The 18633-nt window shown below is 35.7% G+C and overlaps 2 protein-coding genes and 1 non-coding gene across 3 annotated transcripts in view; 2 read left to right on the forward strand and 1 right to left on the reverse strand.

Moving 5' to 3' along the window:
• Window positions 1-10714, forward strand: part of LOC117329019 — a 38183-nt gene extending 27469 nt beyond the window's left edge. Inside the window, exons 2-9 of the mRNA XM_033886698.1 lie at window positions 5422-5593; window positions 6385-6488; window positions 6923-7048; window positions 7268-7453; window positions 7896-8011; window positions 8311-8434; window positions 8703-8711; window positions 9083-10714. Coding sequence (XP_033742589.1) covers window positions 5422-5593; window positions 6385-6488; window positions 6923-7048; window positions 7268-7453; window positions 7896-8011; window positions 8311-8434; window positions 8703-8711; window positions 9083-9474 — 1229 coding nt within the window. The 3' untranslated portion in view covers window positions 9475-10714. The remainder of the gene's footprint in view (window positions 1-5421; window positions 5594-6384; window positions 6489-6922; window positions 7049-7267; window positions 7454-7895; window positions 8012-8310; window positions 8435-8702; window positions 8712-9082) is intronic.
• On the forward strand, window positions 2906-2977 carry Trnah-gug. Its single transcript has one exon. It is a non-coding gene; the product is annotated as a tRNA-His (tRNA).
• Window positions 10715-13875: 3161 nt separating the features above from the next.
• On the reverse strand, window positions 13876-17259 carry LOC117329020 (high affinity copper uptake protein 1-like). The gene is made up of 4 exons (XM_033886700.1): window positions 17122-17259; window positions 16687-16753; window positions 16193-16343; window positions 13876-14853 (listed from the first exon to the last, which is right to left on the reverse strand). Exons 1-4 carry the CDS (start codon window positions 17182-17184, stop codon window positions 14652-14654), a joined length of 483 nt encoding a protein of 160 aa, XP_033742591.1. The 5' UTR covers window positions 17185-17259; the 3' UTR covers window positions 13876-14651.
• Window positions 17260-18633: the final 1374 nt, after the last annotated feature.

Raw genomic sequence — 18633 nt, forward strand, 5'->3', positions numbered from 1 at the left:
GTATTGATTATTTTTGATATTTTGTTTTGTTATTATTTTTCAAACATTACATGGAATATAGAAATATACAAATATGCTTAACTTATGCTTGACTATATGGAATTATCGGTGGTTCTATTTATTAAAACACTTCGCTAATAAATAGAACAATCGATAATTCCTCAGTGACGCCGTCGAATCCAATAGGAAAATGGCTTGATGTAAAAGATAAATGTCATGCCATAGTAAATAGATGCATTCACAAGCGTAGGGAATACGATAGGCAGTGTATAATGTATGTTTATAGTGTTTAGTTCGTCTCCAAATTAAGGAAGGCAGCTTGCGAAACCTCAGTGTCACTGAAATCCAAACACTGCGCCATAAAAATGTTGTTGCCCTGTCGGAGTACTTTTTTTCGTATGGCAGACTGTCAAACTGTCGATCTTCGTTTGGGGGAGGCGCCGATTCGATGGTGTCGACTTGACTGAAATCAGCCATCTACTGTAAAATTCCATAATTAAATTAATAATTCATTAACTTCATTAACTTCAAACCAAAAATATAAAAAGAGAAACTCAATTTTTTGAAGTGTGGTAAATACGTTGTAAATATATATTCATTTTTATGTTTTCAATCTATAACACCTATATTATTAAATAGTATATTACAACTTGAGTCAGATATCGTCAAATCTTAAGTGACAGACAGTATTGTTTTTTATTGATCATCAGTCCCAGGACGTCCTAGCTTCTGTGATGTCACATTATGTAATGTTATCGACTGTCTTCGTATCAGTATCTAAGGTATAATGTCTATATATAGAAGGTCACTTGACGTAGAAACCACAGGTCATCAAAATATGTTGTTTTTTCAGATTCAATAGTATTTTACAAATTTCTTTATCTGGATCTAACATTTCATTTGATAAAATGGGCTCTAGAATGGACAAAACTAATGAATTCATATTTGAACTGAAAAATGTAATTCGTTAACGATAAATAAATATTTTAGTACTAGCTGTACATAATCCGCCAATACAGCCGTAATCTTATAGTGGTTAGTACTTCGCGTTGTGGCCGCGACAACCCAGGTTCGAATCCTGGTCACGGCAGCGAGCTGTGTCTGTCGCTGTTACGGCACGGCAGATGATATATTTTTTTTACATATGAATTAAAAATATTAATAATCCCCCTGCAAGATATATTTGCATTAACCTACAAAGATATTCGAACGAGATATAAAATAATTGTTATAAAGTTTCACAAAGTAGTAACAATGTAACGTATTCTATTAAATCTTTTTTGAATGATTTGTCTATTCGAAATGCAACATATTTGAAACCATTTTGAAAATGATACTTCCTAATTGTAAATCGCTGCTACTTGTACCTGCGTGTTTTCTACCCATCAACGATAAAATCATATGGGGATTTAATAACTTTTTCATTCTAGAATTACAACTCTGACTGATCGTTTAATAACAGAACTTGTACATTGTCGTATGTATAACACAATCTTTGTGAATAGTGATGTGTACTTAGGTGACCGACAATGCCTTGGTTTCCATATTTCATTTCCAAGAATAAGAAATACGATTTCCATTGTTCACGTTTAAGTAAACTACTATAAACTATTACCCTCCCTTTCTTTTAGTGACATGTAACATTGGTATGGTTGTATAATGAATGGCGATAATGGTTACCTTCACTACCTGGAATCTTCAATACATTCTCGAAGTCATTTGACAGAATCTGTGTGACATCACTTGGAGATATTACATGTTTTCTATATATTGTGAAAACCTTAATGTCAGACAGCATTGTGTTTCCCTATCATCATTCACGGAGTTTACCACGCCATATTATGGAACGTGGTCGACTTTCCTCATATCATTATTAGGTAATCATGACCAGAAGGTTTTCTTGACAAAGACGCTGTATTACATTTGATAATACTTCGCGTTGAGGCTGCGACAATCCTGGTTCGAATTTTGCTCACGACAGCTAGCTATGTCAGTCGCTGTTCAGGCACGTTGGATTTTTATTTTTTATAAATAATTGAAAAATCATCAAGAATTTCCTTGCTTGATATATTTTCGTAAACCTACAAAGATATCCAAACGAGCTTTAAAGTAATTGCTATCGATTCTCGCAAAGTAGTGAGAATGTAACGTTTTCCATAAAATTTTGTTTTAATGATTTGTCTATACAATACGACATCATACTTTCAACCCATTTGAAACTGATTTTTCCTATTTGTAAATAGCTGCCACCTCTATTTGATTAATGTGTAGTCCCACTGCTGTCAGTAAACAGTGCGATACAATAACAAGCAACCATATTTTTTCTTTCTAGTAGCATTCTTCCGATGGTATAATGCCTTCACATTCTTCGGGTGAGATGTGGTATTTATACGACTGAACTGACTGGCGATAATGGTTACTTTAGCACCTGAACTCTTGAATATATTCTCGAAGTGATTTGACAGAACAGATTGCATCAGAAGATATTGAATGCATCTAACTTTTTGTATCAAAAACTTTGACATTAAGGATAGATTTTACGTTGTTGTCTCTATATATCGTGAAAACCTGATTTGAGACGGCATTGTGTCTTGCTATCATCCTCATAACTGGAACACCAAGCCATGTTATACAACGTTATCGACTGTCTTCTATCAGTATTAGGTAATCATGTTTAGAAGGTCATTTGATAAAGACACGGCATTCGAAGGTCAACAAATAAAATATTTTTATAGATATTAAATGCATGTTAATAAATGTTATATCTTTATTAAAATTTACTTTGGTAAGTGAGGGTTTGGATTGGTACAGATCAATAAATGAACAGGTTTGATGCCAGCAATGCGTTTCGTTGACGATAGATACAACTCATATTTAGAACTAATAACGCATATCCGCCAATACAGCCGTGATCGTATAGTGGTTAGTACTTCGCGTTGTGGCCGCGACAACCCAGGTTCGAATCCTGGTCACGGCAGCGAGCTGTGGCAGTCGCTGTTACGGCACGGCGGATTATTTTTTTTTATATATAATTCAAATATATTAATAATTTTCTCGAAAGATATATTTTCATTAATCTATAAAGATATTATAACGAGATATACAATAATTGTATTGATTATTTTTGATATTTTGTTTTGTTATTTTTTTCAAACATTACATGGAATATAGAAATAAACAAATATGCTTAACTTTATTTCTAACAATCTATGTATAATATTTAGGGTCACCAACTATGAATTACTGCAGGATATATTTTGACATTTATCGCATATCAGTGGTGAGGTATTGACAACAAAATATATTTAATATTTAACGAGCTTCTGGTATTTAGAACAAAGTACGGATTACTATCACGTGATGCTATGGGCTTTTGAGAAACCCCGTACTTTACTTCTTGGACATCCACATGTAAGATGTCATTTTACTTAATATCATCAAATTCGTCCTACTGACTTTATGGAATTATCGCTGGTTCTATTTATTAAAAAAACGTCGCTAATAAATAGAACAATCGATAATTCCTCAGTGACGCCGTCGAATCCAATAGGAAAATGGCTTGATGTGAAAGATGTTACGGCGGGGCGGATGATATATTTTTTACATATGAATTAAAAATATTAATAATCCCCCTGCAAGATATATTTGCATTAACCTACAATGATATTCGAACGAGATATAAAATAATTGTTATCAATTTTCACAAAGTAGTAACAATGTAACGTATTCTATTAAATCTTTTTTGAATGATTTGTCTATTCGAAATGCAACATATTTGAAACCATTTTGAAAATGATACTTCCTAATTGTAAATCGCTGCTTCTTGTACTTGATGAATTTGAAGTTGCACTGCGTGTTTTCATAATGATCAACGATAAAATCACATGGGGATTTAATCACTTTTTCATTCTAGAATTACCACTCTGACGGATCGTTTAATTACAGAACTTGTACATTGTCGTATGTATAACACAATCTTTGTGAATAGTGATGTGTACTTAGGTGACCGACAATACCTTGGTTTCCATATTTCATTTCCAAGATTAAGAAATACGACTTCCATTGTTCACGCTTAAGTAAACTACTATAAACTATTACCCTCCCTTTCTTCTAGTGACATGTAACATTGGTATGGTTGTATAATGAATGGCGATAATGGTTACCTTCACTACCCGAAATCTTCAATACATTCTCAAAGTTATTTAACAGAATCCCTGTGACATCACTGGGAGATATTACATGTTTTCTATATATTGTGAAAACCTTAATGTCAGACAGCATTGTGTTTCCCTATCATCATTCACAGAGTTTACCACGCCATATTATGGAACGTTGTCGACTTTCCTCATATCATTATTAGGTAATCATGTTCAGAAGGTTTCTTGACAAAGACGCCATATTACATTTGATAATACTTCGCGTTGTGGCTGCGACAATCCCAATCCTGGTTCGAATTTTGCTCACGACAGCTAGCTATGTCAGTCGCAACCTACAAAGATATCCAAACGAGCTTTAAAGTAATTGCTATCGATTCTCGCAAAGTAGTAAGAATGTTACGTTTTCCATAAAGTATTGTTTTAATGATATGTAATTGTAAATAACTGCCACCTCTATTTTAATAATTTGTAGCCGTACTGTGTTTCGGTAAATATCAGCGGTATAATAACAAGCAACAATCTTTATGTCATATTAGTAGCATCCTTCTGATGGTATAATGCCTTCACCTTCTTCGGGTGAGATGTAGCATTGGTATGACAGTACTGACTGGCGATAATGGTTAGCTCCACCATCCGAACTCTTCAATACATTCTCGAAGTGATTTGACAGAATAATTTACATCAGAAGATATTGATATTGCGGATTGATTTTATTACATTTTATGAAAAACTATTTGATACAGATAAGATATTAATTTTCTCGTCGGAAATTTGTACATCAAATTCTCGCTAAGACATACTATTATACCGTTCGATATAACAATAACACCATTCAGATTTACAGCATTAATGACCGAGAGCAGAGTAGCATTAATAGCGACGTCATGTCTGGCTTTAATTGACATCTTGTTCCCTTTAACACCTCAAATACAGAAGGTATTTAATTTCTTTGAGTTGATATATCACAGGATTTGTTAAGAAAGTTAGATCTGAATTTTTAAAAAAAGTGGTCGTGGTATTTGCTATTATATCAGAAGCCAACCCCTGAATCATTCCATTACTTTAACACTCTAGAATACCGTAATACATCAATAAGTCAATTAATATTTTGTTGGAAGTTTTTCTTCTTCTTTTTTTGAAGTCTATATATAATGAAATGTATAAATACAATTAATATATTGTTTAATAATATGTTTATAGATAATTATAAATTATAAAATACACGTTTTTGTATGAATGATCAATATATTATACAATCTTTCAGAGGGAGCGTGCACATTCCCCACCGAGTTAGTCGGTGAATGGTATAGTGCCCACAAAGGGTTGCTGACCTTCAACTCGACCGCACTGACCAGCTATCCCATTGCCATGTCGGCTTCGGTCACGTCCCTTGATTTCACGTGTGAAGAACAGAGCGGTTATAAATATTTCCTCAGGTAAGACAGGTCAATCAAATGTTGATTTTAATAAAAAGAACACAATTTGTAAAAAAAAATATACAATGTTTCCTGGTAAATATTTCAACCTTCCTGTTATATATTTAAATCTCCCAATTAATTGTGATTTTTCCGTTTCTTCTTCTTCCGCCGTAATTATGTCCGACACATTTTTCGAAACTTCATGAAACTTGACACAAGGGTTCATCATGGCCTGGAGGTGTGCAATTGTCCCTTTCTTTTCCGATCGGTCAACCAAGATGGCTTCCACGGCTTCTGATTGGTCAAAAATTAGATATTGTTCGATTTTGATGAAATTTTGTATGTAGGTACATCATGGGACACTGGTCACTCACGTAACCCCACTTTCACATTTTAACAAAACGACCGCCATTTCCTGGCCTGACTTGTGAAAATTTAGATATTGTTCGATTTCAATGAAAATTTGTGTATAGGGGTTTTTAGGGATATCGAACACAATGAAACGACTGCAGGGGCGTTTGGGTGACTTCTGGTACCCGATTACAATTATCACTTGTTTTTAATTATTTATTTACCTGAAGATATAACTGGTTTGTATACTGCTTTCTACATATTTTTTGTTATCTGTAAAAAAATCATATTAGCCAGCCAGTTTACTGTGCGAATTGTATATCACCGCTTGGATCCGCCTATGTATACTATGTACATTGTATGGTATACAAATGATATTTTGTATAGTAATGTATAGTATATTGTATATGGTATTTATGATATATCGATTAAATGTGTTATTTCTCACCTTCTTACAGGGCCACTCAAACAGCGTTTATATTTGGAAACGACTACCGTGGCTACCTGTGTATAGACCTTCGGAGAGTGTCCGAGTACAAGTACTACTACTACATGGGCACAAGTATGTCGGCTGATAAACACCTAAGTAGAAACCAAGTCAAAATATCGTATCATTGATATATATCCACCCAATAAATTAAATGATAAGTGAATATTATCATATAAACCTATGTGGTCTGATGGCACAGTTAGCGCATTTGTCTTTCCTCGTTCGGACATGTAACACGTGGGCTTTCTCCGGGTACTCCGGATTCCTCTCATGACAGGGTACCTCAAACGCTTCCTTCCGGGTAACAAGAGTGATTGATATGTAAAAATAGTTTTTCTCTCATTTTTTGTAAAATACTAAGAAAAAGATGCATTCGTTAATATCAAGCAAATTAATCTTAAGTCTTGGTTATTACGAAGATTTTGCTTCGGTCATTACACAGTTTTTGTATTGGTAATTGTGAAGATTTAGTATTGGTGATGACGATGCTTATGTTTGGTTTGTAGAGCTAAGTGCCACTAACAACGACAATATATATGCCCGTGTGGACGGACTCACAGTAGCCATGGCTGATGCGTGTAACGAGCCCGAGCCTTACCATGACGGATCCTTCATTACGCTAATAAAAAACGGTAGGGTATATATTTAGTCTATGTGGACGGTATTAAATGTAGATATCTCAAAACGTTATGATTTCTTCGGGTTCATTGATGGAAAAATAAATTAATATTCATCAAGAATGGTCCTTAGATGACAATTTTCATCTTAATTTTATCATCCTAATATATCATAACATATGATTAGTTTTAACTGCTTCTCGAAAAACAACAACACTGTTTTATCATAAATAGGGTCTGTCGAATCCGGACATGCACAAGCCACGTGTCCAGAACAATTCCTTGCGAGATACGACAATGTTACGGTAGCTAATGCCGATGGAAGCACGACATGCACCGGAAGTGCATTTGACGCATGCACTGACAAAACAGTTCTAAATCACACATACGCTTCGTGTACATCGGGCCTTATATTCTCAAGTGAGTAGAATCAACATATTGCGTGTATGTAAACATAAAACGGTCAACAAGGTAAATACAGTTGATTATCCCTGAAGTTTTCAAGCCGTGAAGTGGCAAAACACCAACACAATGTCTTCATCAATTTCAACTATATATTTGCATATATAAATATTGAATGCCTTAATTCAGTTTCAAAACGAAAATAGAATTCCCTTCAAATCAATCTAACTGTCACATTAGATGACAATATCTTATTTTAATTGATCGAGCGTTCGCTAATGTCCCGATAGGCCTTGTATGTTATAGATCAATTGTTAATGACACAATGGCATTTTGAAACAGATTTCTCGTAGTTTGTTTTCTCTCTCTTTAAAAAAAATGTTCACGGCATCTAACTCATACCGATTTAAGGTCAGTCGTCACACCCTTATCTATCGAAAGGTCTGATTGTGTATTGTAGGTGGAGGCTCCTTGACCTGTCTACATTCCATTGTCAATGACAGCTTCACCTTCCTGTCCGTGTGGAACAATGACGTCACAGTAGATGGCTCGACGACGTTCAGATTCAGCTGTTATGTAAGTGGAGTAATAACGTTATTATATACTTGTGTCTAGGTACGGAGGCTGCATGTTTTTATCTACAAATATGCGGGTCACTGTGTCGCCATATTATGGTCATATAATTACATTGGTTTTATCGTTCCTATTGCAATATACAATTAAGCCATTTTCAGCTTCATAAACGAATCCAAGTTTTCATAATTATACTCCGAGACATACATATAATATTCCAGACTTGTGATTGAAATAAAGTATAGTTTCGTACAGTCTATTGAATGCAATAAGTTATACTCACAATCAATTTCATATTGCAGATAATTTCACAGAATGGTGATGTGACGTATGCTACAGAGGTCCCTTACTATTGTTCTGACTCTAGCCATACCTCTACGTCTGTAACCAGCCCGGGGATCACTCACGTCTATTCCTCTAGAACAGGTGACGTGTTAATCATTTAATGTACACTTGTAATAGCAAAATATTCCCTCTGTCTTAAAAGTGGTGAAGCCATTGTTCACAATTTGCAATACATAGAGTTAAACGTGTAAAATTAATCTGACACGTTGTCGTTAAAAATGCCACGACATTGCTTTCTTGTTTCTATTACTCACTAATATACACTGTAACAACTTTTATCAGTGATTTCTTAATAACACAAATGTAGCATAACTAGATTATAATATCTCCATTTTTTCTCTCCTCTCAGAAACCTGTGGTAACTAGATTATAATATCTCCATTTTTTCTCTCCTCTCAGAAACCTGTGGTAAGTACAGACATTTTCCAATAATATCTTAATCGAAATACAATATAGATTATTTTGGTTTAATTACTGCTCACTGATTTGCTCTCTGATGTAAAGGAAAAGTTTCCACCATTTCACAGCTACATGAATCTCATTGAGACATAGATACTTTGACGTTTGTAATGGCTTATCATAAAACAGTTATGTATCTAAATTATTTAATTTGTTGATATCAATATGATAATATTGTATACTAGTTTTAGTAATATGCTGGAAAACGTTTATGGGTAGAGACTCCTATTAATCATAATCCTTTAAAATCAAATGAAATTATATTTTCAGTTGCTACATCGTCCTTACCTGACTACGTGACATACATTATCGTCATCATAGTTGGTGTCGTAGTGCTCGTCATACTTATCATTGTCATGGTATGTTGCATTAAGAATCGGAAGAAATTGAAAGAATGTTGCAAGAGATGTTGCCGAAATAAGAAAGAAAAACGGAAAAGTTCTGGTTCAAGTTGGAGCTCACAGAAAGGACTAACACCACTTGATGCCAAGCGTAGAGAATGGCGTATAAATAAAATAAGTTTGAATATGATACAACCCGTGGGTAAAGTAGAGTTATTATACCAAAAAAGCCCTTCCGTCAAAAGCAACCCTTCAAGGCGTTCGTCGTTAAGCAGTATTGCTAGTTTTGGGAGCATGTTTAGTCTGAATTTTAAGTCCTAAATATGTCTGTGGTATGTGTCTAAAACTGGTGCTGTAGGAGTATAGATCTACATTGTTTATCAAATGGTATAAAACCCTCATGTTAGTGTTCAAAACATATCAAATAACAATATCTCTTAGCCGAAATAAAAGTGGAATATGATTAGAATAATTGACAGCTATTTCAGATTAGATGTTGTTGATTATGAAAGTTGGTGTAGATTCCTCACGTTCTGTATAGTTTTTCAAGAAGCTGTCAATTCACAAACTGGGGAACACATGGTAATTATAGGTACACAATTCCGATTTTCTTTGTTCCATGCTTACACGTATTTATAAGTAATATTATTTACAGGTGAAGATATTATGTGTGGCTGCGATAATATATGTGATGAATCATTAATGCTATATATCAGTGTATGATTGTGATATACATGTATGTATATATTGATTGAAAAGTCGTTTACTAACATTTTTCAAGTTTAGATTAAATACGGGTTTCTTTGATAATATTAACGACATGGAAATATCAATTTTACCGAGAGAATAGTTAGCGTAGTTTCTTGCGTATTTGTAAATAAATGCAAAATGAATGTGTCTTCAGTGTAATACAGAACAGCGACAATTTAGGAAAATAACTCGTCTTCCTGAAAGATTGATCAAATATATTCCTCGCATATTCACTCTTGTCCACAATGCTATACACAATAATAAGCGATACCACAATTAGCTTGTTTGTGAGACAACATATATCATATATAAACAATAAGAGACACATTGTTTTGAGGAAAAACTTGTAAAGCTGTAATGCATTATAGTATTAGATATTTTTAAATTATGCATCTTCTCGACTGTGATATACACATATACTATGAACATGCCGAACGAAATTTATTGTAATGTCGTTTGATTACTTAAGCTTACTAATTTGTATATAATGAGTTTTAAAATTGTTTATTGTATTTTCTGTGCTGACTACATGTTTGATCTGTGATATATCAGTGTGAAAATTGGGGAGTTGATTACATGATAAATTTGAAGGATAAACTTGGCAATAAACACAGCTTGAATTATTTTATGGTTATTTTGAGATATTGAATTTATATTCGTCTTTATAGAGTTTATCTAATGTTGAAATAAACATTATCCTGTTTATCTCAATAAAGTATGAAATATAACATTCGTGTCCTTTTAATATATAGAGGATATTGAATGGTTTTCCGTTTAATATAACATGTTTCACGAGTATGACAGAATATTGATATTCTCACGATTGCGAAGCACGAGTGAAAAATATCGAAATATTCTGTCATACGAGTGAAATATATGTTATATTTAACGGGTAACCATTCAATTTTCTTTTTATTGCATTAACAAAATTAAAAACATCGAAAAATTAATAGTGTCAAAAAGTGCGGGAATCAGTAACATAACTCATGCCGCCATCCCTTTTTGACTTTACTCCACGTCAACCTGACAGGGCTATTTCTAAAGGACTGCTCAAGGCAAGCTAAGCGTTTTCTGCTGTTATCGGATAATCTGTGCATGAACAGCTAACGTCAATTGAATATTTTGTCAAAAACTAATCCGAATGTTCCAGAAATAACCAATTTATCTATCTTCGCTTCGACTGGAAAAAAATGGAAAGTTTCAATGAGGTGAATACCAAGGTTCGATTTGATTGGTCAAAAATGAAAAAAAACTTATATTTTCACTGCAAAATCTTATAATGTTGTAATGATTATCAAGGCTGAGATTACAATAACACTTGGTTAATGGCAAAAATATCTTACAATAACACTTGGTTAATGACAGAAATTTATTACATTTTTACCAGTGAAATATCAAAAATTATTCATTCTATAAAAGTGATATTTTTCACTAGTGAAAAATATCACTTTTGCTGATTTGACCAATCAAATTAATGATTAGAAAATACCAAAATAATTGACCAATCAGAAAGCCCGACATATATGTCAGCACCTGGACAGGGGGAACTACTTTTTTTTTGCTTACAAATTATCGCTGTAGGCCTAGTTAGCATACGGGGTAGGTTTTTCGTTGATAACAAATGTAATAAACAGAATATCTAACAGTGTCTTCAGTAATACCAAATATATTTCACTCGTGTGGCTAATATTTTGATATTTTTCACTCGTGTTGCGCACTCGTGAAAAATATCAAAATATTAGCCCCACTCGTGAAATATATTTGGTATTACTGAAGACACTGTTAGATATCCTCTATATCTTACAATAACACTTGGTTAATGGCAAAAATCTGATAACAGTGACAGATCTAAAAAAAAGAAGAAAAAAAATCGACAATCTTACAAAAACACCGACAAATCTTACAATGTTACTTGGTTGATATCCTAACTGATACAATAGCATTTGTGGAATGATATAAGTCTTACAATAACACTTATCGCACCTCAGACAGAATTAATGAATTTGATTGGGTCAGGTAGTGACTCATTTAAGTATATAGAGGATCAGAAAATTCTGAAGAAGCCCTTGTACATGTAAGTCGCTTCGAAATTAAAACAAATCAAGTCTTTAATACTCATTCCTAAATATCCCCGAAAGAACACTTTCCTGTGTTTTTTTCCGTACAGAATTGCCCTGAATTGTTCAACTTTTATAAGAATTGCTTCCCCTACGTCAGTTGAAAAGAGTTGCCCTCCTACGTCAGGTACTACTGGAAAGCGTCTCGGCGACTCAACCTGTTGACAAATATTGCACGATTTCGGCAGACGACCCAAGTAGGTACTGACGAAAAAAGGAAGAAGATTCATGTAAAGAAGACTCTAACGATTGATATACAAATTCATTTAGCAAAAAGGGACAGGATGCATAGTTTGATGACTTCAGTAGATTAGATGAAGGTTTGGTTGGTTTTGTTTAACGTCCTATTAACAGCCAGGGTCATTTAAGGACGTGCCAGGTTTTAGAGATGGAGGAAAGCCGGAGTACCCGGAGAAAAACCACCGGCCTACAGTCAGTACCTGGCAACTGCACCACGTAGGTTTCGAACCCAGAGGTAGAGGGCTAGTGATAAAGTGACGGGACACCTTAATCACTCGGCCACTGCGGCCCCTGATTAGATGAAGCCATTTCACATTTCTATATGGACGCTAGGAAGACTTATGAACATGTAACAATATTTCCAAGGTGTACCAAAAGGGATATGAAAAGGTCCTCGGTGCGATAACTTCGTTACTAGTGATATGGTTTGCTACTGACATACTATGGAATCAAAGAGGGCAAGTAAAATACATAAAGGGAGTTGAACTGGATGTATTTTACTTGTACTCTATGGTCCCATACTAGGTCAGTAGTAAGGTATGGTCACATACTAGGTCAGTAGTAAGGTATGGTCACATACTAGGTCAGTAGTAAGGTATGGTCACATACTAGGTCAGTAGTAAGGTATGGTCACATACTAGGTCATTAGCAAGGTATGGTCACATACTAGGTCAGTAGCAAGGTATTGTCACATACTAGGTCAGTAGTAAGGTATGGTCACATACTAGGTCAGTAGCAAGGTATTGTCCCATACTAGGTCAGTAGCAAGGTATGGTCACATACTAGGTCAGTAGCAAGGTATTGTCACATACTAGGTCAGTAGTAAGGTATGGTCCCATACTAGGTCATTAGCAAGGTATGGTCACATACTAGGTCAGTAGCAAGGTATGGTCCCATACTAGGTCAGTAGTAAGGTATGGTCCCATACTAGGTCAGTAGTAAGGTTTGGTCCCATACTAGGTCAGTAGTAAGGTATGGTCCCATACTAGGTCAGTAGTAAGGTATGGTCCCATACTAGGTCAGTAGTAAGGTATGGTCCCATACTAGGTCAGTAGTAAGGTATGGTCCCATACTAGGTCAGTAGTAAGGTATGGTCCCATACTAGGTCAGTAGTAAGGTATGGTCCCATACTAGGTCAGTAGCAAGGTATGGTCCCATACTAGGTCAGTAGTAAGGTATGGTCCCATACTAGGTCAGTAGCAAGGTATGGTCACATACTAGGTCAGTAGCAAGGTATGGTCCCATACTAGGTCAGTAGCGAGGTATGGTCACATACTAGGTCAGTAGTAAGGTATGGTCCCATACTAGGTCAGTAGTAAGGTATGGTCCCATACTAGGTCAGTAGTAAGGTATGGTCCCATACTAGGTCAGTAGCAAGGTATGGTCCAATACTAGGTCAGTAGCAAGGTATGGTCACATACTAGGTCAGTAGCAAGGTATGGTCCCATACTAGGTCAGTAGCGAGGTATGGTCACATACTAGGTCAGTAGTAAGGTATGGTCCCATACTAGGTCAGTAGCAAGGTATGGTCACATACTAGGTCAGTAGCAAGGTATGGTCACATACTAGGTCAGTAGCAAGGTATGGTCCCATACTAGGTCAGTAGTAAGTATGGTCCCATACTAGGTCAGTAGTAAGGTATGGTCCCATACTAGGTCAGTAGTAAGGTATGGTCCCATACTAGGTCAGTAGTAAGGTATGGTCCCATACTAGGTCAGTAGCAAGGTATGGTCACATACTAGGTCAGTAGCAAGGTATGGTCCCATACTAGGTCAGTAGCAAGGTATGGTCCCATACTAGGTCAGTAGCAAGGTATGGTCCTATACTAGGTCAGTAGCAAGGTATGGTCCCATACTAGGTCAGTAGTAAGGTATGGTCCCATACTAGGTCAGTAGTAAGGTATGGTCCCATACTAGGTCAGTAGCAAGGTATGGTCACATACTAGGTCATTAGCAAGGTATGGTCACATACTAGGTCAGTAGCAAGGTATGGTCACATACTAGGTCAGTAGCAAGGTATGGTCCCATACTAGGTCAGTAGTAAGGTATGGTCACATACTAGGTCAGTAGTAAGGTATGGTCCCATACTAGGTCAGTAGTAAGGTATGGTCCCATACTAGGTCAGTAGTAAGGTATGGTCCTATACTAGGTCATTAGCAAGGTATGGTCACATACTAGGTCAGTAGCAAGGTATGGTCCTATACTAGGTCAGTAGTAAGGTATGGTCCCATACTAGGTCAGTAGCAAGGTATGGTCCCATACTAGGTCAGTAGCAAGGTATGGTCCCATACTAGGTCAGTAGCAAGGTATGTTCCCATACTAGGTCAGTAGTAAGGTATGGTCACCTTACAATTACTCTTGTGGGAGTACATAACTGTAAAACATAATTCATTTAATGGCAGTGTTCAAATGAGTCTCTTTGAATCCTTGGTGCCGATCCAAACACGAAGTATCCTGACGTAGCTCCGAGTATCAACGCCAAACAAAGCCAAGTGTTATACGTCATGAAGACCAGCATCATGCTGTAGCTCCACATTATTTGTACCATGTGGAGGACAGTTTGTAGCATGTGTCCGTACGTAAATAAATCCCTCCTGTAACAGAAAGTCATCACATATGTAAACAGTTCATTGTCCTGAAAACACAGCTCATGCATAAACAGATCGCTATTGTAAGAAAAACATAGTTCATTTATACAACGGTCTCTGCTGTTAGCATAAGGAACAACCAACCAATTGAAAAAATAGATTTTTGAAACTTCCCCTGTGTATAGAAAGTTGATCCGGGGATAAAATGTCTGGCAGCCACTGATTTGTCAGTATATTATGAAGTTAAAAAATAGATATGTAGTCTGATAGGTAACTATAAATAGGTGATGTTGATATATTTTTTGTAAGTCCTACCATTGTTTTTTCGAACGTTTAAGTCATATCAGTTAACAGGTAAAACATTCAGATTTTTTGAAAAAAATTATTGCGAAATTCACCCATTTTCAAAATAGCTACACTGGGAAAAGTTTGAGCTGAATGACTCTTGGATTAAGTGTTATATGGGACCCTAAACTTTTATTATAAACCATAATTGTCAAATTGAATTCAAGAATTTCAATGATATACTCCAAAACGTTAACACTAAAATATATGGAAAAATATAGTAAAATATAGTTCATTTATAAATAGGTCGCTCCTATACCAGGTCCCAACTTTAACGAAAATACAGTTTACGATCGTACGTAGCCAGGTGCCCACTGTAATGAAAATACAGTTTACGATCGTACGTAAACAGGTCCCTACACCAAGGAAAACAGATTATGCGTAAACATTATCTCCTTAAAAACTCGTATGGTGCTATGGCAAATGTGTTGAAACTCATCATTTCGTGAAAATTCGAACTTCAGATATACAATTAAAAACATTTTAAACAAATATCTTATCCAAGATAAAAAAAAAAAAAACATTTTTCGGCATGTCTCAGCCTAATAGCAAATGATTGACTCCCATTCTGCTTGCAGACACATTGATAAAAGTAAAGCAAAACTGAATGAATAGTAAAATGCTGATACTATTACTCCTACATAATTTGATTTATTAGTGCTACTCTGCTCCATTCATATCAACCCCTTTTTCTTGTTATTTGGTGAGAATACTCCCTAAAATGCTATCTAGTCATTATTAATACATTAATGTTTATTGCAACGAAAAATGCTGATGTCATATCTTGTGCGTCTAAAAATAATACCGGTTTCTTTTCTTGTGTAGAATATACTTTCTAAGTACTGTACTAGAATATAATAATAGGAGTACTCACACTGTAACACTATCGCCAAAATGTGCAATATTCATCATAGATCACATTGTAATTGACATCGGAACCGTCTAAATTTTTACGAAATGATATGTGAACCATCTTATTTTCATCACAACAGATACTGACCACCAAGTCCATTTACGTTGTCGTTTGATGTCTGGATTTAAGGATTTGGTTGGTCTAACGGGTAGCCACGATAGACAATGGTCTCGCAAAGTCTTAAGTCCCTCGTATAGAAATGCAAAGATGAACACACAAACACATCCAGTAGTCAGTCCTAATAGAAACAATAACCATTTTAAAACAAAAAACGTGTAATTGTGACAATATCAAAATAGATAAAGAACTTTGACCTTAAAACCACATGAAGGAAAACGTAGGACACAACTACAACAATTCGTCATCATATTCATGACTAAAGCAAAAATAATTTAAAAAAAACCCACTTCACGTTCTTCTAGATTGCCTTCGTGCTAAATTGTTTGATTTCTCGTGTTGATGTCTCGCTAGACATTGATAACCGCCATTCTATAACAAGGCTTGTTACGAGTCAAACCTAGTAAAACAATAACAAGTAGTATCAGCGATGTATTATGACAAAGAGTAAGTGACTTCTCTACCTCCATTAGTAGTGGTCTTGAAGGCTTCAAACAATATGTATTGACAGTGTTCGGTGTGGAAATACATCTGGAAAAAAGAAACGAGACAAACACGAAACTTTAAGACGTCAAGCAAAATAAATATCATAATTTTCTGTTTCTGTTTTCGAATCTGCACCTGAGGACCAACGCAACTTGATGTGAAAACCGATGGGTTTTGTTTAACATGCTACAGGACTTTCTGTATTATTGTATATGTGTATTTGGGCAGAACATTCTCCAGCTTTGATAGCATGTGATGAACCTCACGTAAACTATCCTATGAGGTTGACATCATCTACTACATTATATCACGCCTAAAATTGATTCACTGGTCTGTTAACCGACCAAACAAAAACGAGTTTATATCAGAAACAACAATTGGTTATTTTCCTTTGCCATACCTGAACTACTTACTGCCATACTCGGCATTCCACAGCCCTCCGTGGATGTGTTATTATCCTCCATTACCATGTCCATGATTCTGTGGTTATAATTATACTATCCACTAATATGTTAGAATACGCTACAAACACTCTATCAAGGACACGACAATATAAGCCTTCCTCGTACCTACTCAGATACATGGTCATGTGAACGCATATCTATCAGTATTCTATTAACATTTTTGTCGTTATTTAATCGGTTTAAGGATTGATGCTCGTGATTTGAAATGTGTAAACACATGATCACATTGTCATACGTAGAATGCTGGATGACGATTATCATAATATGAGTATTACTGTCAAAAGTGTAGACGTTACCTTGATATCACTAACTTCCTGAAATACGACATATTGTGAAAGTTATTTTTATATTTTCGTGTATCTTTGAGTTTTAATGGTATGCGGTTTAGTGTGGCGTAGGGACTGTGTTGCATTAAGGGGTACCTTGCTTTATGTAAGGATTAAGTTACACAATCAATGAATGTATAAATACGTGACGTTTAGAAGACTGGTACTGTATGTACACTGTCAAAAATCCGCGTCCAATGAAGGTGACAATGTACATACCGTAATATTACATGAATCATACTTTCCAGCATAAAGAAAATGTTTAGAAAAATAGGGTATCTTACATTATTCTCTGGGAGAGAATTACTTGTTTTTAGCATTATAGAGTACAGTACCAAATATTTTGATAAGTGAGCACCAAGTTTAACCCTAACACATACGTAACAGCTAGTCTAATGGTTGTATCTTGGTATCTAGTTTTACAATTACAGATACAGTGGGTTGATCTTGGTCAATACAAATGATCTGGTGTATCCTAATGAATTAGCTGGTCTCATCCTGGAGGAGTACCAGGTTAAATGTTTGATACCTGGTCTCATCCTAGAGGAGTACCAGGTTAAACGTTTGATACCTGGTTTACCCTGAGGAGTACCAGGTTAAACGTTTCATACCTGGTTTACCCCGGAGGAGTACCAGGTTAAACGTTTGATACCTGGTTTACCCTGGAGGAGTACCAGGTTAACGTATAATTGATACCTGGTTTACCCCGGAGGAGTACCATGTTAAACGTTTGATACCTGGTTTACCCTGGAGGAGTACCCGGTTAAACGTTTGATACCTGGTTTACCCTGGAGGAGTACCAGGTTAAACGTTTGATACCTGGTTTACCCCTGGAGGAGTACCAGGTTAAACGTTTGATACCTGGTTTATCCTAGAGGAGTACCAGGTTAAACGTTTGATACCTGGTTTACCCTGGAGGAGTACCAGGTTAAACGTTTGATACCTGGTTTACCCTGGAGGAGTACCAGGTTAAATGTTTGATACCTGGTTTACCCTGGAGGAGTACCAGGTTAAACGTTTGATACCTGGTTACCCTGGAGGAGTACCAGGTTAAACGTTTGATACCTGGTCTCATCCTGGAGGAGTACCAGGTTAAACGTTTGATACCTGGTTTACCCTGGAGGAGTACCAGGTT

This window comes from Pecten maximus, chromosome 6 (assembly GCF_902652985.1).
Source record: "Pecten maximus chromosome 6, xPecMax1.1, whole genome shotgun sequence".
Classification (NCBI taxonomy): domain Eukaryota; kingdom Metazoa; phylum Mollusca; class Bivalvia; order Pectinida; family Pectinidae; genus Pecten; species Pecten maximus.

What these genes read in the sequence shown, in the direction of transcription:
- LOC117329020 (XM_033886700.1), bottom strand. Translation starts at nt 17,184, where the DNA reads ATGGACATGGTAATGGAGGATAATAACACATCCACGGAGGGCTGTGGA. An exon ending in GTGGAATGCCGAGTATGGCA is followed by an intron (nt 16,754 to 17,121) that starts GTAAGTAGTTCA and finishes TCTTTTTTCCAG; the next exon opens with ATGTATTTCCACACCGAACA. An exon ending in CAACGTAAATGGACTTGGTG is followed by an intron (nt 14,854 to 16,192) that starts GTCAGTATCTGT and finishes TTTCTGTTACAG; the next exon opens with GAGGGATTTATTTACGTACG.